At 35.9% G+C, this 25,638-nt stretch overlaps 2 protein-coding genes and 1 pseudogene across 3 annotated transcripts; all 3 read left to right on the top strand.

Annotated features, from left to right (window-relative positions):
* Positions 1-817: 817 nt before the first annotated feature.
* On the top strand, positions 818-2,559 carry LOC116178733 (fatty acid hydroxylase domain-containing protein 2-like). Of its 2 annotated transcripts, none has more exons than XM_031498315.1 (6): positions 818-1,029; positions 1,271-1,400; positions 1,446-1,695; positions 1,744-1,922; positions 1,971-2,240; positions 2,292-2,559. In XM_031498315.1, exons 1-6 carry the CDS (start codon positions 1,011-1,013, stop codon positions 2,452-2,454), a joined length of 1,011 nt encoding a protein of 336 aa, XP_031354175.1. In that variant the 5' UTR covers positions 818-1,010; the 3' UTR covers positions 2,455-2,559. The 2 variants fall into 2 exon arrangements, with proteins under 2 accessions (XP_031354175.1, XP_031354174.1); XM_031498314.1 differs by having other exon boundaries at positions 820-1,038.
* A 4,555-nt stretch (positions 2,560-7,114) lies between these two features.
* Positions 7,115-8,899, top strand: LOC116179693 (annotated as a pseudogene).
* Positions 8,900-12,762: 3,863 nt separating this feature from the next.
* On the top strand, positions 12,763-24,499 carry LOC116179222. The gene is made up of 5 exons (XM_031498954.1): positions 12,763-13,115; positions 23,016-23,155; positions 23,215-23,607; positions 23,656-24,045; positions 24,094-24,499. The coding sequence occupies exons 1-5, from the start codon at positions 12,915-12,917 to the stop codon at positions 24,314-24,316; spliced, it is 1,347 nt and encodes a 448-aa protein (XP_031354814.1). The 5' UTR covers positions 12,763-12,914; the 3' UTR covers positions 24,317-24,499.
* Positions 24,500-25,638: the final 1,139 nt, after the last annotated feature.

Here is a 25,638-nt window from a genome sequence, read left to right as displayed (position 1 = left end):
CGAAATGACGAAAATAAGAATTTTAAATTTTAAAAACAGGAATTTTTTTTGCCCATAACTTTTGATGGAGACGTCTAATCGAAAAAGTACGCATCGTTTTGGATTCTACGCACCCAAATTAATAAGAAAAAGTTTTTTCCCGAGAAATTTTGGTCCAGTCGATTTTTGGTAAAAAAGGGAGGTAATAACTGCCTTTTTTTGCCCAGAAAAAAAAATTGTCTCAGATCGACCGGAAAAAATATTTTCTTATAGAATGTGGCCTGTAGAATCCATAATTCCAAACAGTTCCAAGATCGGACTACTAGATCAAAAGTTACAGCCCTTTGAATTTTTTGTCAAAATTGGTTTTTTGCCCATAAATAAACCTATTATTCAAAGTTTTCGTTGACTAATTAAAGCAAAAGCAATAAAGGGGCCTGTCAGCAGTAAGAAATAAAATACCGTTCTAATCTAATCTTTTTCGCCTGTACAATAATAAATAGATAAATGACTAGCAGCATCAGCAACCTGCAACCCAATTTCTATTTCTTTCAATATACTATTAACACATAGCAATCTAGATACGGGTTTGTTTCCATTTTAAATGTCATTATTAAGATTAACGCAGCAATTGTTTTTTACTTTCCTCACTAGAGAAAATTGAATTTTCTTCACCCTTTTTAGAAAGGAGAGCTATTCCAGAATTGGTCGATAATGGAGGATGATGCTCGGTCCATACGCATGTTTTTGAAAATTTTCCATTTTTTGTAGTGGATGAAATATTTGTAACTCATCTAAATCCCGTACGTCACAAATGGATTCTTTTTTCGAAAATAGATATTTTCAATTCCCACAATGACGTTAATTTGGCGTAACTCGCAACGCACTACATAGATACAAGGGGTAAAACAACAAAGTTCAGTCGGTGATGTCATTTTTATCGCAGTTATGAAATTCCACAAATGGTATATAGTACCTATCTCCGCATATAAAACATTTACGGATTGTTATGGCTTAGTTCACACAAAATAATGCCAGCAATCGATAAAAGTGAGGAGGGTAAGATAATTAAAATTACCTTGGTCACCATACTATTTTTCGATTTTTTTTCCAAAATTTGTGCTACTAAACAGAAGATAATTATTGTCCTCTTTATATGCGTATCTAGAACGGCGTGCAATTTTTAACTGTATTAATTACTTATCTATGGACTTGAAACCCCTTCTGATTGATTATCTAAATACTACCCCCACCTCAAGTGAATTAATTAATTTCTCTCTGTTTCTCGCAGATCAGTTTTTTGAAATGAAATCCGTCGACACTCGACGAAATGCAATACTATCATTACTACTTAACATCGGCGTCATTTGCTCCATTCTAATAGTATTCGAGGCCGCAATACATAGGAACAGTATAACATGGTAAGGATACTTTCTGTTGTGGACGTAACTAAAGCGCGTTTCCAGGCACTTTCGGCAAATGTGGGAGGCATCTACGAACTTTTGGCAATCCCAATGGTTTAAATTTCTAGATGTCGTTGGTGAAGATCCCGTAACTCTATACGGTTACGGGAGTTTAGCGGTGATGGTCTCTGTTTACGTTGTGGTTGGTGGAATGTATACGTTGGTGGACATTGTGAATAAACCGTCATTGGTGATGAGTTATAAAGTGCAGCCGGGCATGAACGAGCCCGTTGAGAAGAAGCGCGTCCTGAAGGTTTGCAAACAATTGACTAATATTTTTAAGGCTAACCCTGTGCTTTAGTTACTAGGTATGGTGCTAATAAACCTCATTCTTACATTACCAGTCGTTCGCTGTATGTCTTCCCTGATTCAATGGCGAACGTACCCAGCATTTCGCGAATTACCTTCTTTTCCTTGGATGCTCTTTGAGATGGTTATTTTTATTGTCGTCGAAGAAATAGGATTCTATTACACGCATAGGTTGATACCATATCATTTTTTGAATACCACTCTTATTGTCGTTTTCAGACTGCTCCACCATAAGATGATTTACAAACACATCCACAAAGTACATCACGAGTGGACCGCACCAATAGCGATAACCTGCATATACACCCATCCGATTGAACACATCCTCAATACAATACCAATGTGGTTTGGAGTGTTCATAATGGGATCGCACGTCATCACCGCGTACCTGTGGGTAGGCGTTGCCTTAATGTCAACTTTACATGTGCACAGTGGATACCATCTTCCTTTCCTACCGTCACCTGAGTTTCACGATTATCACCACTTGAAGTAGGTATTATGCGCTCGTCCTTTGATGACGCTAAAGCTTGACGTTTCCAGGTTCACACAAAACTTTGGAGTACTCGGCCTCTTAGATCGTATCCACGGTACCGACGTGCAATTTAGAAGATCTCATGAATTTAAGAGACACTTTGTAACGCTGAATTTTACTCCACCTAGAGAAATGTATCCAAACAGGTCACAAACGTGCAGCAACAAATAACCATAACGTGATTTGTGATGTAGGGGCTGTGTAAATCAGAGTTGGACTGGGTCACCGGGTCAACTGGCTCACCTGGGTCACTGAAGTAAACTGGGTCACTGGGTCACGACATACTCTTTTCAGTTAGACCCAATGACCCAGTTTGATCCAGTGACCCAGTTTGACCCAGTGACCCAACTTGACCCAGTTTGACCCAGCGACCCAATTTCACTCGGGGACCCAATTCGACCCAGTAACCTAGTTTGATCGAACAACGCAGTTAAGTCAGTGCCCTCGGTTCAAGTGTACAGATTATGAAATAAATGAAATGCTGGTTTGTTGAAAATAATACTCGATTGCGTGACAACTGCCATTTCTGTGATGTTTGCTTTAATACTGTCGTAAAAAACTTTCCATGTCCCGAATTGTATTAGAATAATGTTATTTCTTTGCTTCAGGGCTTACCAGTTTGCTTACAGGTGTTCATTCACATTTAATTTTTTTCTACTAGTTAGCTTAATCCAAATAAATCTTTTCTCTAAATACTTTCATTGACTACTTGACTACAAACTATAAACAAATGCATTTGATTATTTTAGGTGTTAGTTCTCTTGAATGAAATTGGGCTACGTGCTTGTTGGCGAATATTATTGAGGAAGTTTTTTTTTAAATTAAAAGTTACTTGAAATTGTTTTGGATGATACCTAACAATAATTTAATTACTGGGGCACCGGGTCAAGATGGGTCACTGAATAAAGCTGGGTCACTGGATCCAGCTGGGTCACCGGGTCAAGCTGAGCCACAGGGTCAAACTGGGTCACCGGGTCATGCTGGGTCACCGGGTCAAGCTGGGACACCGGGTCAAACTGGGTCACCGGGTCAACTGGGTCACTCTATGCTTGACCCAGTCCAACTCTGGTGTAAATACCATATTTTAGTAATGTAGGTATACCTATGTGATAAGCTAAGACTGTATATAAACTGATAGTATCACAGTGTAGATATGAAGAGGTTGTTATCATAAAACGATTAATAAATTAACAAAGCAGAAATCTACAACCTTTTTTTCCTCTAAAGAACCAGTTTATACAAGAGAGTGCATTATTTTTCCAGGGGAAGAAAACATTTAAATCAGACTATTTCAAATGATTTCTTTGAGCTTGAAGGACCAAAAAAATTTTATTCTGCGTTTTTTTCTATTACGAAGTAGATGGTTATAAATTTTAATTCCCAAAACAAGTGGAGAATGTTGTCCTATTTTAGATTTCGTCAATCCTCTCCGTTTTGATATTGAGTCACTGTAACAATCTGTTTCTTGTCTATTGTAAAAAGGTGGACAACCATTGCAGAACCATAATTTACCCAATAAGTGGTTAATATTGACACAATCAAATAATGCTCTTGTCAGGTCACAAAATATTCCTAGCGGGTGTTCCCGTTTATCTGGGTACTCTATCAACCGTGTACAGAATCGTTCTTCCATCCCTTGGTGTGGCATTTAATTTTTGAATAAAGGAAGGTGTTGGAGCTCAATCATATTTCCTTCCACCTTTTCATTATTTTCCTTTAATGCTTGCCCTCCTGCCAGCTGGTTTAACATCAATTTCCGTGTAACTTCTTTGGCGACTTCATCTACCTTAACGTTTCCGTAAATACCGGTTATCCATACAATAACTTTCACACTTTTATGTTATGAATGAGTTATGAATTTTACATTGAAATCCCTATGATGCGTTACGCAAGTCACCACCCTGTATATGAAAGTTGTCTAATATTTGATTTCCCATAATAAGGCAGCATGTAGTTGTTTTGATTTCAGAAAACAAATGAGTACCTAACGAAAAACAATTGAATTGTTTAAATAGGAATGCACCCTTTCATTAGTCTCATTTGATAGATTTTTTTTCTTTATACAAAAAATTTTTTTTTAATTTATTATAATTAGGTACATCAATAACATTAAATCTAGATACCCTACATCAAAATAAAACAAATGAATGTATACGTTTCTTGAAGACAACACGAAATGAGCAATAATAGCTGCAGCAATTTCTCTCAGAATATTCATTTCAAGCTTTCCGTGATAGGTTAGTTCACTGCCTTGCCTGTACCCGACAGCCAAACTGTATTAACTCCATTTTTTTCAAATCGGTATTAAGTTCTCTTCCTACTAAACGAAACTCGCTTTTTCACATGGAATATAGTATTAAGTTCTATATAATATACTTTTGAAGTTGGCCAAAGTTAAACAGTATTATATCAATAACCTTTTCCCAGCAAAATAGTATTATGGAGTTAATATTGTTAAAGAAACTTCCATGTGTGGACATAATACAGTTTTCAGTGCGTTGATGTTGTGTTGAAGTGCACGTGTGTTTTTTACTCTGCGAAAAATGGCAAATAGGTCAAGAAAAATATTGGAAGTCGCTTTTTTACACCGTGCAATCATTAAAAATAATAAATAAATAATTTCAGAATACATTAGTATTTTATTGTCCATATTAACTCCATTTTCATTTTTCAAAAAAGTATTTAACACAGTTTGTAATTCGAAGTATTAGGGCCAAATGGTATTAACTCCATTTAATTGACTTGTTAATAACTTTTTTTGACAAAAATAATGAAAATTTTTGAAAATTAAAAAAGGAAAAATTTAAGGACATCCACATTTTATTTTTGAGTTTAATTTCTTTTTTAATAGTTATTAAATAAATATGTTGCATTAATTTTAATGTCTTATAAATTTTCAAATCGCTCTGCTGTAAAATTTAATTTTTTTGAGTTAATACAGTTTGGCTCTCAGATACAGAGAAATATTTTGAACAGTAATTGCGATGAAAACCATTTTATTGCTAATTTAATTTTGTCTTCAAGGTTTAATAAAAAAACGCACCCGTCCATTTCCGTATTTTGCTGTAGATTAATGTTATTGATGTAATTAAAATACTTTTTTTTGAAAAATGTTGTTACTTCATCGAAAAGAGAAAAAAATCTCTACCAAATGAGCCTAATGAAAAGAGTACCATGCCATGTCAAAAAATTCAATTGTTTTTCGTTATTCATTTGTTTTCTGAAATAAAAACAACTGAATGCTGCCTTATTATGGGAAATAAAATGTTAAACAACTCTCATTTAGAAAATTTTTATATACATTCGATATTTACCGAGAGTGCTATTTATTATGTCTATTTTTTCTTTATGCCTACTTTTAAAAGACAAAATCTCTTCTGAAGGGCGCCTAATTTTATGAAATCACTGTATATACAATGATATAAAGCGTAAAAGTACAACATTTGATTCTTAGGGTAGATACAAAATACAAATTAGCACATAATGACTGGACATTTTGAGGAATCTATATATTATACCAGGGTTTATGCAGAGATTTTGCATGTAGTGCAACCCGAATATTGGTTAAATATTAATAGAAAAAATTATAGCTTATGTAGAAAATATAGGTAGGTACAATCAAGGCCGTATGTAGGCGGTGGCGAGATGGGCCTCGGCAAAATTGGCCATGAAAAAATTTCATTTTACATTAGTGCATTAGGAATTCAGGTTATTTAAACAAATGTTATTCCAGATTGTTAATACTGTACGTACTGTGACTGTGAATAGCTGGGTAGTTACAAAGTGATATTATACATTCATCTCTGCCCTTCCCCCCTTTTGCCTCCTTATGGTAATGTAATATATACAGTGTGTCCAATATAAGAAGGAAAAGCAAGCAAGTCAAATGATATTTTAAAAATTTGTAAATTCCGATCTTTTCCGAAAAAAAAACGAAATGAATCATATTCGGTTTTATTTTTTGCCAGCCCTGTTTGAAAAGATATCAAAAAACAAATAACACTTCCTCATAGGAACTTTTTAGGCTGTACAATTGGCATCTTTGAGAAACCATCAACAACGATGTATGGCACAATAAGATTCTTTACCTATATCATTTAAAGGAACCATTATTTTGATATTTTGTCAACGCCTACTACAGTAAAATGTTAAAAATTATTTATTATTAAATTTAGCTCAGAAAAATGGCTTGTTACTAAATTTTTAACATTTTTGGTTTAGTAGGCGTTGACAAAATGTCAAAATGATTTGTTCTTCTAAATGACATATTGTACCATACATAATAAAAAATGTTACTCAATACCTACATTATGTACTTTTTTCCGGTCCATATAAAAATATGAAGTTGATGATGGTTTCTCAAAGACGAAACGTCGCAGCGAAAATCTTGTAAAATGGTGAGCTGAAAAAGTTACTTTAGGTTTTTTTTTTAATATCTTCGGAACTGATCGGAATTTCGGCATTTTTAAAACATCGTTTTATTAAGCCCTAAAATGCGCAACTCTTTCTAATTTAACCGACTGTGTACTTCTTATGGTTTCCGTTGTGTCCATGATGTTCATTCTTATCTTGGACACACTGTATTTGTAATCTTTTCTCCATGTTTTAAAGAAACGAAATTCTCGGATCAAAAAGCTTCAAACACCTTGGACTTAAGAAAATTTTCGGCGTTTTCGTTGGGGGGTATTTAATACCCCCACGCGCAGGTGTGCCGCAGGTTGAAGTGCCGCCAAGGGCGCGGTCATATCTAGTTACGGCCCTGGGTACAATAAATTATATGAATTTGCACACTTAAAGATCATGATCTTTGGCACACTTAAGATTGTGGCATGAACATGTAATTGCACTGTAGATATTTAGTCCTCCCAATTAAAAAGGTACAGGAGTATTATTAACATTTTTACAAATCAAATAATAAACGCGCATTTTTCATTTGTTAAACAAAAACGCCAAGTAACAAAGTTCAATCGATATTGCAAATATGATAGTGATAAAGCGCAAAGTACAGTTGCAGACCAATACACAAGTAGGTAGTACCAGTACCTACCATGAAAACAATCGAAAGAACAGAGGAAGGTAAGGCAGTCCTAATTATTTTGTTGACTATACAAATGATTTACATTTTCAAAATCACACGAATGTTACTGCTTACACTTGGGAGCTTCCTTTTCTATAATCACCACAGTTTGCGTTAGTAATTAAAGGGAACAACAAATAAAAAATATGTTCTCTTCTAATTTGATTAACTAAAATTGATCTCTGATGCAGTTCAATCCTTGGAACGTCGAGAATCAATAGAACAGACCAAGACTCGACAATGCCAACTGCGTAACATCGCCGTCGTCATCTGTTCAATGTTAATATCCTTCGAGAACGCTAGAAATAGTATAATATGGTAAGGACGTTTTCTGTTGTGGACTGAACCCTTACGTAATTCTAGGTACTGTGGGGAATTTTGGAGAGCGTCCGCTTACTTTTGGCAATCCCAATGGAATAAAATTCTAGATACTGTCGGCGAAGATTCCGTAATTTTGCACGTTTATGGGACCCTTGTGGTGATTGGCCTCGTTTACGTTGTTGTTGGGGATTGTACACATTAGTTGACTTTTTGAACAAACCTACCATGGTGATGAGGTACAAAGTGCAACCTGGGATGAACGCACCTGTTGAGGGGAAGCGCATCCTGCAGGTGTGTAAACGATTACACGCTTCAGCTGACTGCCGTCTTATAGGTTTTGGGTGTTGTACTAATAAACTTTTTGGTTACGTTACCAGTCTTACGCTGTGCGACCTACCTCATGGAATGGCGGACATACCCGGCATTTCGAGAATTGCCTACATTTCACTGGATGCTGTTTGAGCTCGCTATTTGTATTGTCGCCATTGAAATAGGATTCTATTATACGCATAGGTACAGATACACCTATCTCTTTCTTTTAGTGCAGATTAGATTTTCAGACTTCTCCATCACAAGTTAATCTACAAATACATCCACAAAAGGCACCACGAATGGACGGCACCGATAGCAATAACGTGCATGTACTCACATCCAATCGAACACATTGGTTCTAATATACTACCAATTTGGCTTGGGGTGTTTATAATGGGATCGCACGTCGCCACCTCGTACGTGTGGGTTAGCATCGCACTCTTGTCAACTTTACACGTGCACAGCGGATATATCATTTGCCATTTATGGAGTCGCCCGAATTTCACGACTATCACCACTTAAAGTATGTATCCATCCATCTGGTACGGATGCAATGGGCACATTTTCAGGTTCACACAAAACTTTGGAACAATCGGTCTATTAGATCGTATCCATGGGACCGACGCTCAGTTTAGGAAATCCCCGCAATTTCGGAGGCACGCCGTGATGCTTAATTTTACTCCGCCAAGAGAAATGTATCGACATGAATCATAATTTCAAAGGTGTAAATATCAGATTAGATGTTCCTGAGTTGTTATCGTTACTGTACCTTTCGGCCATGATTATGACAGTTTTAGGGATTAGTAAACTTCTCAATATATCAATCCATTGTAACAGTAAATGGTAAACAAACTAGGTAATGGTATTGTGATGTCATCCATTAATAAACCCACTATAAGAAAGGGGTTTCCTATGTCTACTTTTAAATGACTGAAAAACGCCTAATTTTATGCAACCGAAATAACATGCGCATGCGCACGCATTTTGCATTGTATTAATTTTTAATTTAAAAAAACGATAGTAAATAGTACCTATGCTTTTAGGTTATGATGAAGAGATATTAAAGTCGATGGATATTCACAAAAATAAATCGTTTCGTAGATAATTGTAAAAAATCGAAAATCGCCATTTTTGAAAACTTAAAATATTTTAGGAACAAAGAGAGCTATCGAATCAACTTCCTTATTTTAAATAGACGCCATATTGGACCTTTACTCAGTTTGGCACAGTTTTTTTTCTCTTTCCAACCACGTGTAACAATTACCTATCCTTCAAAACATGCCTAAAATTGCAATTTTCATTTTTTTCTTCATAGTTGGCCATGGAAACAATAGGCAATTGCAAGGTTACAATTGTTTGACCGCGGCCAGTAGTTTGATTAAAGAATTAATTAACATACAAAAATATAATAACGAAATTTAAAATTACAGCAAATGCATTCCATTAATACGCATGTTCGGCACCGTTTAGTTACTGTAGCAGTTACCTTGAGCAGTGTATTTCTGTTAAACATTGTAAAATGACAATTAGGCCTCTATGCTAGTTTTGTTTCCATGGCTAACTATGAATGAAAAATAAAAATTGTAATTTTACCCATGTTATTAACGAGCTCCTAGCGAGTTTATAATTTTGCGGTGTCTGTCCGTCCGCCGGTTAGCATCTCAAAAACGAATGGAATGGATGCGTCGTTTTTGTGCGATGGATCGAAGCTTTATTAGCAAACTCATTATATAATTTCATTATGACGGAAACTTTTTGTGATGAAATGTAATCTGCATGCAAAGAATTGTGACACACAGTGGCGTACGTAGAAATTTATTCTGGGGGGGGGGCGTACTAGAAGGGGGAGGGGGGGTTTAGAAATAGAAATTGGGTTGCACAGGCAAGATTAGATTAGAACGGTATTTTATTTCTTACTGCTGGCAGGCCCCTTTATTGCTTTTGCTTTAATTAGTCAACGAAAATTTTCAATAATAGGCTCGATAATAGGTATATTTATGGGCAAAAAACCAATTTCGACAAAAAATTCAAAGGGCTGTAACTTTTGATCTAGTAGTCCGATCTTGGAACTGTTTGAAATTATGGATTCTACAGGCCACATTCTATAAGAAAATATTTTTTTTCCGGTCGATCGGAGACAATTTTTTTTTCGGGGCAAAAAAAGGCAGTGTATAACCTTCCTTTTTTTCCAAAAATCGACTGCACCAAAATTTCTCGGGAAAAAACTTTTTCTGATTAATTTGGGTGCGTAGAATCCAAAACGATTCGTACTTTTTCGATTAGACGTCTCAATCAAAAGTTATGGGCAAAAACCAATTTCGACAAAAAATTCAAAGGGCTGTAACTTCTAGTAGTCCGATCTTGGAACTGTTTGGAATTATGGATTCTACAGGCCACATTCTATAAGAAAATATTTTTTCCGGTCGATCTGAGACAATTTTTTTTTCTGGGCAAAAAAAGGCAGTTATTACCTCCCTTTTTTACCAAAAATCGACTGGACCAAAATTTCTCGGGAAAAAACTTTTTCTTATTAATTTGGGTGCGTAGAATCCAAAACGATGCGTACTTTTTCGATTAGACGTCTCCATCAAAAGTTATGGGCAAAAAAAATTCCTGTTTTTAAAATTTAAAATTCTTATTTTCGTCATTTCGTGAAAGGCAGGACGCAGGTACCTCACCTCAGTAGCAGTACTAAGTACCTGATACCTATTTGTTATTTTGGGCATCAATGTAGCGAATTGCCGATCGATGCCGAATAGCCAAATCGTTGACTGCCAACACTGATCAGTCACTGAATAGTGAATACTGAATACTACAGAATATTTAGATTTTAGTGACTTTAGACTTTAACCAAAACCAAAATTGCTCTCTATATATACCTATATATTATTGCCTTTATTTTAAAGTGGGAGGAGCGGATAGCGGATACCTAATAGCTATGATGATAACTCAATTCTTCTGGGGGGAATATATCCCCTTCATGCCCCCCCGCCGTAAATACGCCACTGGTGACACAAAGCTAATAATGCTTCAAACCCGAGCATTCTACGATGATTCCTTCGAGAGTTATACTTAAAAAAAGTTTGTAGCCGACCGACCGACTAACCGAACACCTAGTTTTTTTCAAAAACGCGCTAAAAAACCGTAAAATAAACGTAACTAAAGCGGCATCCCCAACTAAACCTCTATGTACTTGAGAAAGCATTTGTATGGCCCATTTATTGCAACTAAATCGAGCTACCCCTAACTACGGTCCTTACTTAATTGGTAAAAACCACAAAATCAAATGTATCATACCAAGTACAACGTACTAAATCGACGGCAAGTAATATACACAAAATTCCATGCAGTCTAAAAAAGTTAAATTAAACTTTACGTAAGTGTCTTCAATAAACGTGCGCACTCAGAACTACCTTCATAATAATAATAATGCTGCGTCGAGAACTCCCCTCCTCAATTTGAATTGTTAAAATGCGCGGTAAACATTTCTAGTACCGTAGCTTGCGTTTTTCTTTCCTGGCGAGAGGTTTATATTTTCTTGTGGTAGGTAATAATTCCATGGCTGTGTCGATGGTGACTATGCGAGACAATAAACGAACATTTGGTTTCAATCACAACCGGCCATGGAATTATGTATTGCCATGAGAAATAAGAAATTTTCCATGAATTGATCAGTACTTCTCCAAAGGGCATGTAACGGACTTTGTCATTTCAAAAATGTATCTATAAATAAGAAAGTTGACATTGCGCAGTGCGCACGTCTCATTTTTACAGTATGCGATATGTTTGTCTTTATTAGAAACATTTGTGGTTACAATTACAAAGAAATATTTCCATAAATGAAAAAGTTTGCGCTTAATGCGCACGTCTGATTTTTACAATATACGATATATGCTTGTTTTTACCAGAAGCATCTGTAGTTAAAATTTCAAAAAAGTATGTCCATAAGTAAACAAATTGGCATTGCGTAGTTTGCGCATGCCCACGTCTGATTTTTACAATATGCGATATTCTTGCCTGTACTAAAAGCTACTAAAAGTTGACATTGCGCAAGTCTGATTTTTACAATATGCGATAGGCTTGCCTTTATTAGAAGCATCTGTGAGATTTTTCTTGGTTGAGGTGCCACAGCTATTAGCTACCGAATGCAAAAAGAACGAACTCAATATCTTGAAAACTGTAGGACTAGTTAAGGCCTCGGACGGACAGACGGAGAGAGTGGCCATAATAGCCCTTTCCAACATAAGTTGGAAAATGCGCTGAAAATGACTATCATGGGACATTTAAGCAACCCACAATACATCTGTGTATATAAGATTTAAATTGAAAAAAAGCATACTGTAGAACGCGCTTTATTTTGTATTCTTGAATATATTGCGCCTACCGGGCGGATGTGCATTTGAACTACTCTAACGCGGGAAAGCGCCTTGTAAACTTTGAATTCAAATCGAATAGTGGGGGAGGTAACTACAAAGATCTTCAAATAATTACATACATGATAGGCACGCCTTAAAAGAACTGTTTCAAAACAAATAATTAAAATGGAAATTTTAAACAAATACACCAACATGTGATAATCTATTAATAGTTAATTCAATAAGCAAGTCTATTAACTGGTCATTAATACTAATTGAACGTCAAATATTTTATCTACACAAATAATGCTACTGAACTAGACTCGAATTAAGAATACATTTAATTTAACAGCGTGGAAATTGAAACATCATTGTACAATAAATTATCTACCGATTTAAGCGCGGTGGTGGTGGGGGGAGAATAGACATTTGCAAATTGTAAAAAATTCCGAGCGGGATTTTCGATATGGTAGTTGCTTGGAGGTGTAGCATGAAGTTGCCAGGACATACTAATTAACTGACCAATACCAGTTTTACGAGGTGCCACTATCTAATTAGTTTAGAAAATGAGTGAGACATTAGCGAAAGACAAAGTGCCATCGCGTACCGAATTAAATAATAACGAATCGCATTTAAATATGGATTTAGACATGAGTAGCCAAAGAGTTGACGAAAGTGCATCACTTTCTAGTGCTTCAAGTAATAATTCTGATCTTAGCGATGACGCTGGAGATGAGCCTAAAAAGGACGGCGAAACTTTAGCGAAGGTAAGATTACGGCCTAATTACGCGAAAATGATTATCATAAAACAGTACTTGGAGCTCAAATAAACTTTGTATACAACAAAGTTCAAGGATGACTAAGTTGTATCTTTTTAGTATTAACACATGATAAGTATTTGCAACTGGGTCACCTAATATTGTGCATTTTATTTAATTACAATTGCCTATTGTTTACAAATTAAATCAATAATAAATTTTCGTCGAAAAATGGGTGGGCGCCTTCTTGCTTCATTTTATCATATACTGACGCAAAATTAAAACTTTCCATTTTACTAAATACTGTGAGGATAGCGACATTACGAAATTATAATTAATTGTCGATAACAAACCTCATTGAATTGTTTATGTAATTGCAGTAGTGCACAACCCGAAAAAATTACTTATCCGCAAACTGATCTTAATTATAATTACCGGCAGCTGTACAAAGTTGAACTTAATTTAAAAGAGCCTGGAGATGGTACCTGTAGAGGTAAATAATATGGTTATCCAAGAATTAACCCCCCGACTGAATAAAACAATGCGAAGGTTAATTTGATTTGAAATTGTATGGCATTTTTTTCAAACGCTGCATAAAGACAATTAAATAAAGACGCATTTAAATTACGGGCGCGCTTTTTATATAACTGAGGTCAACAAGATACTAAATTAATTGATTCGTATTGATGATTTTGTCAACGATCCGCCAGCAAATTTGAAAACGTTAGCGCACGAGGAATGCAGGAGAAACTTCAATGTTAATTAACGATAATAAGTTGATTGATTGTTCATTGGCCTAAATAGGATTAATCTGTTAATACTGAATGTTCTAAACATTCACGTGAGATGCAAATTTAAATATTTATGGTTTGTTTACGGTTGTAGTTAGCTTGTTTTGCATTTTGCAACGGTACCTATACTTGACCATGATTTTTGTGTTCTCGTCTACGTCCAAATTTGGCAAAAATCACCTTTTTTGTAACTTTCGAGCAAATATGAATTTCGTCCCACGTTACTGACAGTTTTGTTTGAAAGGTTTCTCTTGTCGACTACTTTCAGGAACTATACCATCAGGCGTCTTGCCTTTTTTTTGGGAATATTTGTAAAATTCTAATAACCAAATGCGAAATCTACAAGAAGCTGTCGCAGTTATTATTACTGTGTCAAGGATCCACAATAAATTAAGGAAAGTTCCCGGCGAGCAAATTAATTCATCTTCTTTTAACCAATAGTTAAATCAAACTCGTTTGTAACCACGATACCTCAGCCTAAGTTCAATTGACTGTTTGAATTCAAAAATTAACTATTGAACTAGGATTGAACTATCGTGGTACAAATGGCCCATGCACCGACCCGACTAGTAGTTTCAAATCAACACCCAAATGGGGAAACTCATTTCAGTTTCTCCAAGGTAACAGTCCAAGAACAGTTAAGGTATTCTATATTCCAGAACAGAACACCCAGTTTGAGACAATTTTAAATACTATGATCAAAGTAGCCGACAGTGAAAGAGGATTATGACATAATCCAAAATAATGAATAAACTTTATGGCCCCACTGCTTTGTATGGAAATTAGACATAGGTTAGGTGTACCTAATGCAAATACGATCTTCACATGTAGGTAAAACAAATGAATTACATAGTCACAATTATCACATTTTTGGAATCGTATTCCACTAGTAGCGTAACGCATTCATTTGTGTCTCGCAACAATAGGAACAACTATTGTATAAACAATTTATCTATAAAGTACCACCACGTGCCATGAACACATCAGACTTTAGTCACAATCATGAAGCAATTATATGTGTTTATTATCGCAAATTATCATAATACTGTATTTGCCAAGATTAATAGTTTTTTTCCCCGTAAGTAATCCGATATCAATTAAGAAAACACGAAATGAAGTCGAAAGTACCTTTTTTTGTGGTGCATTTATAAATGCGGAAGTTAAATCCGGTGATAACGCGTACAGATCTTCGCTTTTGTGGTAGATTGTGTATAAATGAATTGCTGTTTTTGTCACTCTCATGGTTTATTAGCAGCGACAAAAAGTTATTGCATATATTATGTACAAGGATTGTTAATTGCAAACTCATTTGAATTTTCTCTACGCATTTTTACTGAGATAAAAGATGAGACATTCCGCAGTGAAAGAGTTTACAAATGTACCGTCTTATATTTTTCGCGTATTAATCCAAAAAAAGAAAAATGAACAAGAAGAAAGGTAATCTGTTGGTGCAAGGCGAAGTTCAGATTGACAAATAAATTAAAATTTCTAATAGATTTGAAATAGATTAATTTATAAAAGTTAATTAGTATTTATCACTCACGAGCGCCAACTATTTTTCGCTAATATTTCACTTCGGCAACGCTGTTAGAACTCTGAAGCGCAATCCATTAGCTTATATATATACAGGGTGAGTTTTGTTTTTTCATTTTAAGCATTGGGATCTCGGAAACCATGATGAAACATGATGCACATACTAATTTCCTTCCAGATTTTACAATTTTTGAGTTATAATACAAACTTTTATTTTTTTAAATGGTAGTCATAGTTGGCTTTGGCATTTTTAACAAGTTAAAAAGTAATCGTAAACGATTTACATAAAGCGCATTTCCACTTGCATTCATTTCCCATTTGTAAGATGCAACTTCTGTTAAAATCGTAAAAATCCGCCCACAAATATGAAAGATAGCGTTGCACATGGGCAATCCATTGTTGACGTGCTACTTCAATTTCAGTTTATGCGAAGAATTTCATTTCAATGCTTTTCTAAATAAGAAAGTTGGAACTGCACATGCGCAAACCTAAATTTTAAAACTAATGTTAGATTTTCCTTTGTTCCAAGCGCCTAAGTATCAAATTTCACTTAAATAGTTCCATAGATAAAAAAGTTGGCACTGCGCATTCGCAAAATAAAATTTTGAAACTAGCGCTAGATTTTCCTTTATTCCAAGTGCCTATGTATCAAATTTCGTTTAAATTCTTCCATAAATAAAAAAGTTGGCACTGCGCATGCGCAAAACCAAATTTTGAAATTGGCGTTTGATTTTCCTTTATCCCAAGTGCCTATGTATCAAATTTCGTTTAAATTCTTCCATAAATAAAAAAGTTGGCACTGCGCATGCGCAAAACCAAATTTTGAAATTGGCGTTTGATTTTCCTTTATTCCAAGTGCCTATGTATCAAATTTCATTCAAATACTTTTATAAGTAAAAAAGTTTGCAATTCGGCTTATAAATGGTCGAGATGCGAAAAGGGCACTGTGAATTTTGAATCGATTCGATTCAACTTTTGGCATTGCGTATTATATGGCTAAAGCTATGCCCATATTGAATTTCATGCAATTCAGTTCATAACTAACGGAGATGTAAAAGCGATCGAACATTTCTAAACAAAGTTATCGTTCACACGGACAGATAGATGGACAGACAGACAAAGGAACAGACGGAGAGACCAACCGGCAGGCGACAGATAGCAATGCAAAATTATAAACGATCTCTAGGATCGTTAATAAACGGCAAAAGTGTAAAATTATGGAACATGTAAAAAACGGTTTTTTGTTTTTTTTACAATAACTTTTTTTGTAAGCGGTACAGAAAAAATTCCTTCCTTGGTACAAGACTCGACACCATAACGAACCAAATAGCGAAAAAAGTAGAACAATAGCTCTTAAGATAAAAAACTAGTAGCGTTGCAAAGTTAGCGGACGGACGGACGGACAAAGTGGCCACAATAGCGCATTTTTTTTTTATTTTTGTGGAAATGCGCTAAAAAGCACAAATTTTTCTCTGTATAACGATATAAGGCCTGCTAAATTTAAATGTCAACTTAAAAGTTACTTAAATGAAAATTGTTTTTACTCCATCGCCGAATATTTCAAATTTCGTAATGAAAAGTAGTATGTTGAATTGTCTATTTTATGTATCTATTGTTTGTCATACTTTATTGTCTCATTAATTGTTTGTCATATACCTATACTTGACGCTTCCTATACAATATCGATAATTGTCAAAAGGAATTATAAATAAATCTAAATCTAAATCTAAACGTACTTTAATAAATAAACGCGCTGCAGAGGAATTTTCGTATTATTGAGAGGTAAATAAACATAGTTTGCCATGCAAAACAATATCTAGTGAGATAGGTAATAGTGTAACTATGGCACATTTGACATATTTAAAAGCCATATTCGAAAATTCACTATGAAAGTGAAATTAATAATCCTATTCAATACACTATTAAAAGTAGATCGTGTCATGCCATGGAAAACAATAAATAAGAAAATACTGCTGTTCATTCTTGAAGGCCTCAAAGAAAACTTGGATTTAATTTGTGGTGCGGAATTATTGGATTGCGAATTCTTGGACGTTTCATTTACGATGAAAATTGGAGAGGCTAACGATTATCTTCATTTTCTACAAAATGAATTTCAAGATATGTACCTATAGGGTGGGTTAGATTTGGAAACACGAGGTAATTTACGCTGGTTTCAACACAACGGTGCCCTGCCGCACAACCTACAAGTACGAGAGCACCTGTAGATAGGAACGGGTCGGTCTTTTGATCATCAAGATCATCAGATCTTTCAATTTTAGATTTGTTCTTTTCGGTGTTCTAAAAGGGTTTAATTTATCAGCGAACGTATACGACAAAAGAAAAACTACGTGATGCTGTGGTAAATTCCTTTCGCAATTTAGATGGTACGATAATACGGAAAGCTGTAAATTCTATCGCGAAAGAGAGAGGGCAAAAATGTTTCCCATAGCTCTGTTTTTACTACTCTCAGTAATACAACTAGTTCTGTATCATGTTTATTTGTCAAAGTAAGTAGGTACAACGAACGTTATATCACTGTAAACAGAAAAAAATGCATTTTTTTTAATGTCACAGCCAACTATGGTTGCCATTTAAAACAAATGTAAGTTTGCGTTATAACTCGAAAATTATAAAACAAGAAATAATGGAAATTAATAAATGTAACTTATTAAGCAGAAAATATCTACAATCTTTGTTTTTTGCATATTTCTGTATTTCTAATACTAACGATTCTACAACATTTCAAAGAAAAATCATTAAATCTGTTTTTCGCCCATATCTAGTAAACTGGATTTTTTTCAAAAAACAAAAAAGCTCACCCTGTATGTAACAAACAAACGCCTATCTTTCTCGAAGGTTCTCAAATGCTCCCGAATATTCTAGAATGTTCTCGAACAAACACGTCATGTTTCCCGGAAAGAATGCGTCACATTCGCTTTTCGTTTCTTATCGCCGACTAATTTCTTATGGCGCCTCGATGTCTATTCGCTTTAGAATAACGAATAAAAGAATTTGCGTTCAGTTTCATTTGTTGCGAACCAAAATCTTCAACGTAACCGTAGGTACATTCACTACCTATACACGATTGAAAAAGAAGAAGCAATGGTGACCGTATTTTTATAGAAGAAGGAAGCACTTTCTTTAAATTTTAAGAAAATCTAAGTCTTCTACCGACCTTCTGTCCTCTTATCAATGTACGGGGCGGAGGGGGAGGGGAGGGGGGTTGTGGAACTAGTTTTATCCTTCATAGTACTCCAATGAAAGGTCTCAACGAAAAGAATTAATTTCTACCAACCATAACCATATTTAATTCTTAAAAAATGTGCTAAAAATGTATGAAAACAGTCATTGTGTTACTAAGGAACACCTCTGATTAAATCGTCCAAATCGTCTCACACAAATTTCCAATTTTGCCGAACTTTGAATTTACGCGCCATTGCCATAAGTTTCTTCTGTTAGGGTTTCATTGATATACAGGGTGTAAGCGGGACCATGGAACGCGATTTTTCTCGGAAGTTATTAGATACAAAAAAAATAAAATCTTTAGTGTCTCTAGTAAGTTACATAAGTTAATGTAAATCAGAAGAAAAATATTTTTCAGAGATATACCTATTTTTGCCTTTTTTAATGGTACGCCCTGTATATTTTTGTACTATTTGGTAGGAAATGATTATTGCTTTAAAAAAGTTTCATAAGTTATATCTTCTAAACTTAATAGAATTCGAGAAAATATTAAAATAATTTTACTGGAAATTAAGACTATTTAAATCAAGAATTTCCAAATGCCTGGATTGGAACAAGAGGACCTATAATGTGGCCTGCAAAGTCGCCCGCTCTCTATCGCCGTTAGATAGCAAAATTTATGATACGCACATTACTACACTTGAATAAGACAAGCTGTGAACGAGTTAAATAATAAAATTAATAATACTGTAAATAAACATTTGTTAAAAAGGCTCAATTGTGGACAATTTTTACAGTGTTACCAGAATGACAATAATTTGATGCACATTCGTAATTTAAAATGTTTTGCAGTAAAGGTATATTTCAATATTTTCTTTAATATCTAGAATTCTATTAAGTATAACTAGCAAAACATATTTCCTACCAAATAGTATAAAAATATACAGGGCGTCCATTTAAAAAAAAATCCAAAAAAGTGTTTTTTAGCTGAAAACAAGTACCTATCGCATCCCAGTTTAATTAAAACTAAATACAGAGACATGTTTAGCAACTGCTGTTAATACTCTCTCCTTGGCCCACTGGTAAACCATACACCTCAACTATATTAGCACGATTTTCTTGCTGAGCTACATCCACATCAATTTATCATATATGAACCTCCTTTTTCATTTATCAATGAATGCTATTTCTCTCTAAATTAGCTTGACTGGAGGAAATATTACTAATTTGATTTTTTTCGCAAACATTTTAATAAGGTTTGGTGACTGACTGTTTCGACAAAGACTGCTCCCCATCCTCAGATTTATTGCCTTTAATTTTAGTGGACTTGGAATCACCCCCTATATTTAATTCAGAGCCAGAGAGCGTTCTACTGTGGCGTCTAATTTGTAGATAATTATTGCAATTCCACTTACCGCTTAAAATTCCAGTTTCAACTTTAGAGATATCCACACAGGCCTGGTGAGCTAAACCACCACACGTATAACATTTAACCTTTACCATGCACTGTCTAAAATCACAAGATTACAATAGGTACTGTTCCAATTCTATGACTAACATTTAGACAGCGATTTATTTCACCTACTATAATATAAACAGGATAATTTCTAATATATTTATCTAAAACCCAACCAGTTTTTATAATGGTAACACTGCGTAACTTTATGAATGTCCTCGTAATATACTACAGCACGATAGGAGAACGATCTAACCCACATCTTAACAGTTCGAAGTTTTGCTCTCTTTTTTAGCGCATTTTTTAAGAATTTAAAAAAATGTGCGGTTTGCGGTTTGTCTGTTCGTCCGTCCGAACCCACTTCTACCGTTTTGAACTACTTCTAGGGGAATGGTCCTAGAGTCCTGGAATTTTTTGCAGTAGGTAGCCTATACCTTGACGGTGTGCCAGACGACCATCAAATTTCACTGTCTAAAAGCCCCCTCCCCCCCCTTGAATTATTTCCTGAGATGCTGTTTTTGCAAGTAAAACGTGCATAGCTTTTACATACGACAACCAATTGGTCTCAGATTTTGCATACGGATATGCCTTTAGTGGTGTTAAGTTAAACTTTAGGAAATGGGAGGAGGGGGGTAAACACATGTTCTACCCTTCATGGTATTCTAATGAAAGGTCGGGGCCTGAAGAGGGGGGGGGGTTAAATTAATTTGATCTCTCATTGTATTCTAATTAAAGGTCTCAACGAAAGGAGCCGTTTTCTACCAGCTACTGCCCTTCTTTCTGTCCTCTTATCAAAGTACGGGGTGGAAGGCGAATGGGGGGGGGGGGGGAACTAGTTTTATCCTACATGGTACTCTAATGAAAGGTCTCAAAGAAAGGATTTAATTTCTACCAACCATAGCCCTCCTCCTCGACCTCTTATCGTGATCGGGTATATTCCCTTATACCCCAAGAACGAATTGTCGGAAGAGGGTACTCACAAAGGGCGATTGAGACGTCTGCAAGAAACATATCCATTGGTGATGTCAAAACAAAAGCTATTTCGGTCAAAAATGCGCTTTATCTGCACTGTACTTGTTTAGAAAGATAAACAAATACAATACAATTTCCCTCCACGAGACAAATTTTGTCCGAAGTTACCACATTCCTTTGTCGGTACTCACTCTGACGCCCTCACATTGGCGGACTTCGCTAAAAAAAACCCCCACAAAATAGTACTCGCATTTCTGGAGCACTCGAGCTTCTATTGGGGACACGAGAAAGAGAGACCGCGATTGACGCTTTAACTCTTTAAAAAACGGAAGACGCGCACGCGCACCTTGCAAAAGGTGGTTAATTTCGCGCCTAGGAAATATAAACAAAATTCCGTTACGCAGGAGTTGCGCTCTCTGACGACCTCGGTTTGGAACCAATCGGACCAGAAGAAGTGTAGGAAGAAGATTGGAAAAAACTGAAAACTGAAAGCCGCCCGGACAAAGTGAAATGAACTTGCATACGATCTTGCGTCAGAAGAAGTAATGGTGACCGTATTTTTTAGTAGAATGAAGCACTGCCTTGACATTTTAGGCAATCTAAGTCTAAGGACACGGCTATATGTTTCCTGTCTGTGAGGCTGATGAATTAAAATAATTCTTCGAGGTGTACTAACGCACCCCATCCAGAATTAATTTGTGATTGGTGACGGTAAACGATGCAAAGAGGTAGTCGATCAATATGACTTACAAAGGAGTGCCTAAAGAATCCGCGTTGAGACCTCTATTGTTTATAAGCAACGTAAAATCAAAATTTGTGTTATGGATTTAGGCCCAATGATTTACCTTTTTATAGTAACACTTACATCATCAGGTACAACCTTGGTTGTGCCGTTCAGAATTAGAAAGATTAAGTGAATAATAATAATTTCAATAAATAAACGAAAGTGGAGAATGGATATGATGTGAAAATCACGTTTTGCAGTTTTTTTTTGCAGAGCTGAAGGATATTTCTTAAGGAACCACATTCCAATGCAAGTTTTTGAAAGACAGTACACGTTATTGCTAATTTGTCACTGGTATTTATTGTACTTTCAATTACCAAAAACGTGTGTAAACAATTACTGTATTTTAACAGAAAAAAACTGCGTGACAACCACGATGAATAAAAATTTAACCTGAGGTCAAGTTCGGCTAATAATTCAAGGTAACACCGAATTAGCATACAGATCTTCGAAGATCCTATCATAACAGCTTTGTTCGTGGGCAAGAAAAAAAGGTCGAATGAAATACAATCCATGAATGAATATAACATATCCACCACTGACCCTCACCTTGCATAAACAACCCAAAGCGACAACAATTTACTACTGCCTGAAATGGAAATTAATCATACGAAGGCAACGATAACATAAACGAACTTTGATGTTGATTTTTTTCCAGTTCATATTAAAATCGAGTACAGAAATATCGTCTATTTATATCATTATTTGTAATAGTATGTGTATGTTTTTCTAACTTTGCAAACTTTTTTAACAAATCATTCCGTTGAAAACTACTGGCGATTACTTAAATAATCTATCGCGAGAAATTTGCAATTTGTTTGTTTATCTAACCCATTATTCGAAAATCGAGTTCAAACTTACTAAAGAGAAGTTACATACTGCAATAACGGCGCTTGGGCGTGTACGCCTACTGCCTATGCAACATATATTACCAAACCAAAAGGCGGAACTTGAAAAAAAGGACCCGTGCAAATTTTGTTAATTTATTACTAAAGCTAATCATCTTTGTTGTGATAGTTAATTTACTTCCCCATAATTCAATTTTCAAATAATGCAAAATATGATTACAATATTTAACAATTACGTTGATATGTGATAACAATTTCAAATTCGCAAACACAATAAGTAAATAAAGCTTAATGAAAGCCACTAAACAGATAGAGATACCATAAAATCATTCTTTTTTTCAGAAACCTTCAAATCGTAAGCTGCGTTCGTTATCCGACAGTCACACAATTCCCCTCCTCACATCAGCAGACATAACCGACGCCTTTCCAAGTTTGCCCGACTCCGTCCTGGAAAAGCTGGGTCTCTCTGGTAATGGAGAAAGGTATTGGAATTTAACTATCAAACTACATCGCTAACCTCTTTCTAATCAGTGATTTGCAGGGAACGCCTCAACGAAGACGAGCTCGAGCAGAAGTTCGTCGCTCTCTCCTTGGCATTTACGATCGACGCCGCCACGATTAAAGACCGATGCGAGCGGCAAAAGCGATACCGCGACCAAACCGAAGTTAACTTAAGCAATGAAATAACAAAAGTAATCGACCAAATTACCCAAATACACCCATCGAACACCGAGAAAGCGGAGCACCTCACCGATCTACTGGCGCAAATTGACGTCATCGTAAGAGCTTCGACTCTTGCCAGCATTTCCGCCGAGCGATTTGGAGCCGTTCAGCACGAGGCCAGGCTCTCCGATGCCGTCAACCTGATGATTAACTACGTGACGTTACTCAAACAGCAACGAGACTCGGCGAGGAAACAGCTCCAGTACACGAAGTGAGTAGTTCCGCCTCGGAAGATTACACTAAGCGAATTCCCTTCCAGAAAGGTTCTGCAGGACACTAACACTACCGAAACCTCGAACGTGAAGCGTCACAGTTTCGGGCCCAACGGGCGTTCACTCACGCAGCGACGGGCGAGCATAGCCACGCTCGCTCAGGACGTCGGGAAACCGCCGGTTTCGCCTCCCGGCACCGACAGCAAAAAGTTATCGAGGCGAACGTCCGATATTTCAGCACGAGTGTCGGCATTCGCCAGATCCACGCGGCCCAGTCGGCTTGAGCTAGGGGTCGATCTCAATAAAATAAAAGAAGGAATTGTAGACGATAATGCAGAACTTGATCCATTGGAAGCTTCGGATGGAGAAGAAGAGGTGTTTGACCCAAAAACGCCGGAAAAAGAAGTGAAATCTCGAAAATCAAGCACGCCGTTCGTGTAAGCGAGTGGTACGCCAGTAACGTATAACTGACCATGTTTTTCTAGCAACCACATGACGCTTCAAGTGAAAAGGTTACAAAGATACATTCGGGATAGGTCAAGGGTGTATGCAGAATACGGAGTATTCCACGACTGCTTCTATATCACTGCCTGCGTTTGTTTTATGATAGGCTTCTTTCTTCTGGCAATTTTTCTAATTCACGCACAAATTACCGGAGGTGACAGTTCAACATTGCGATCACAGAAAGATACTAGAATAAAACAATGAATATACAAATCGTTTGAAATCTCCAAATGAAGAATCATCGGCTCTTAAGCCGGATGGTTTAGGCAAATCGAGAGAATTGCTTCACCTAAATTCATTTATGTAACTAGTACCTAATGAATTCGAATGAATGTTGATATGCCTGTACGACCAGAATTACCAAAAAAATTACCGTTAATTGTTTTATTTTTTGTATTATTCATTCACTACTCTCTGCCAGTTCTTTTCCTTGCGCCGCTTTTATCGAACATCATTCCCGTTTAATTTTTTTTGCACCTTTTTCCTCCCTTGACACCATCCTCCTACCATCCATGCTTATAATTCGTACAGGGCACAGTTTCTTCAAATTACTTTCTTTCTCCACACTTATTTCGGCAGGCCTCCAACGCTCTTTTATTGCACGTCTCTTTTCCTTATCCTGTTCTTCACGTCTACCCAGCTCTACGGCACGGAGTTTATTTAACCCTTCTTTTCTTCCCGTTTCCTTTTTCTATCGCGTCTTCATCAGTTACATCTATAATTCGCCCCCCCCCAGGACCCCTTTTTTACACTTTTTGATGCTCGTTGTAAGTGTTGTAAAAAGTCCTTTGTAACAAGGCATGCGCACTTGCAGAGGCGCGATTTTCTTAGGGGCAAAAAATTCAGGTAGGTACCTAAAATACAGCATAACTGGACTTATAGACATTCACAAAAACATATTTAAAGTTATTTCTGTAGTTTTAAGAAAGAGGATTTTGAAACAAATACATAAATCCCGAGCAGACGGTCATCCGTAATCCCTCAGACATGGTAAAAGTAGTGTCTTACCCAAAACAAAGCATTTTAAGAAAATGTACAATCATAAATCTTTTATTATTGTATACCTCCTGAAGTCTACTAGCTTGAGTTCAATACATCGAATCCGAGATCAGGGAACAAGGGTGCTGACGAAGATAAACATCCCCATAAATCATAGCGACCTTGATTTTAAAGTTAAGACATACATTTGATCAATAATGTGAATGCGGATAAAAGGCAACATTTTAGTAATGAGAAAGTTGAATTTAGTGATACAGTTTCCATACTTCAAAGTGCCATATTGTGCTAATTACACATTAATTAATTACATGTTTATAAACAGTAGTAGGCCGCGATAATAAAAAACCAAAGAATGCCAGATAGAATTCAAGTGCCATAAATTTATGATTTCCTGCAAGTGTACTTCTTATTTTCGCCTTTTTAATTAATCTTCCTAATGATCCACAGCAAAAGTAACTCAAAAGAAGACTGCACAATGCACTATCTATAAAGATATTGTTGCAATAACAATAAAGCCAATAAGAAAC

Source organism: Photinus pyralis, unplaced genomic scaffold (genome assembly GCF_008802855.1).
Source record: "Photinus pyralis isolate 1611_PpyrPB1 unplaced genomic scaffold, Ppyr1.3 Ppyr1.4_LG8, whole genome shotgun sequence".
In the NCBI taxonomy this organism is placed as follows: Eukaryota; Metazoa; Arthropoda; class Insecta; order Coleoptera; family Lampyridae; genus Photinus; species Photinus pyralis.
The sequence above is the reverse complement of the archived record's forward strand: the minus strand, read 5'-3'. Positions and strand labels throughout refer to the sequence as shown.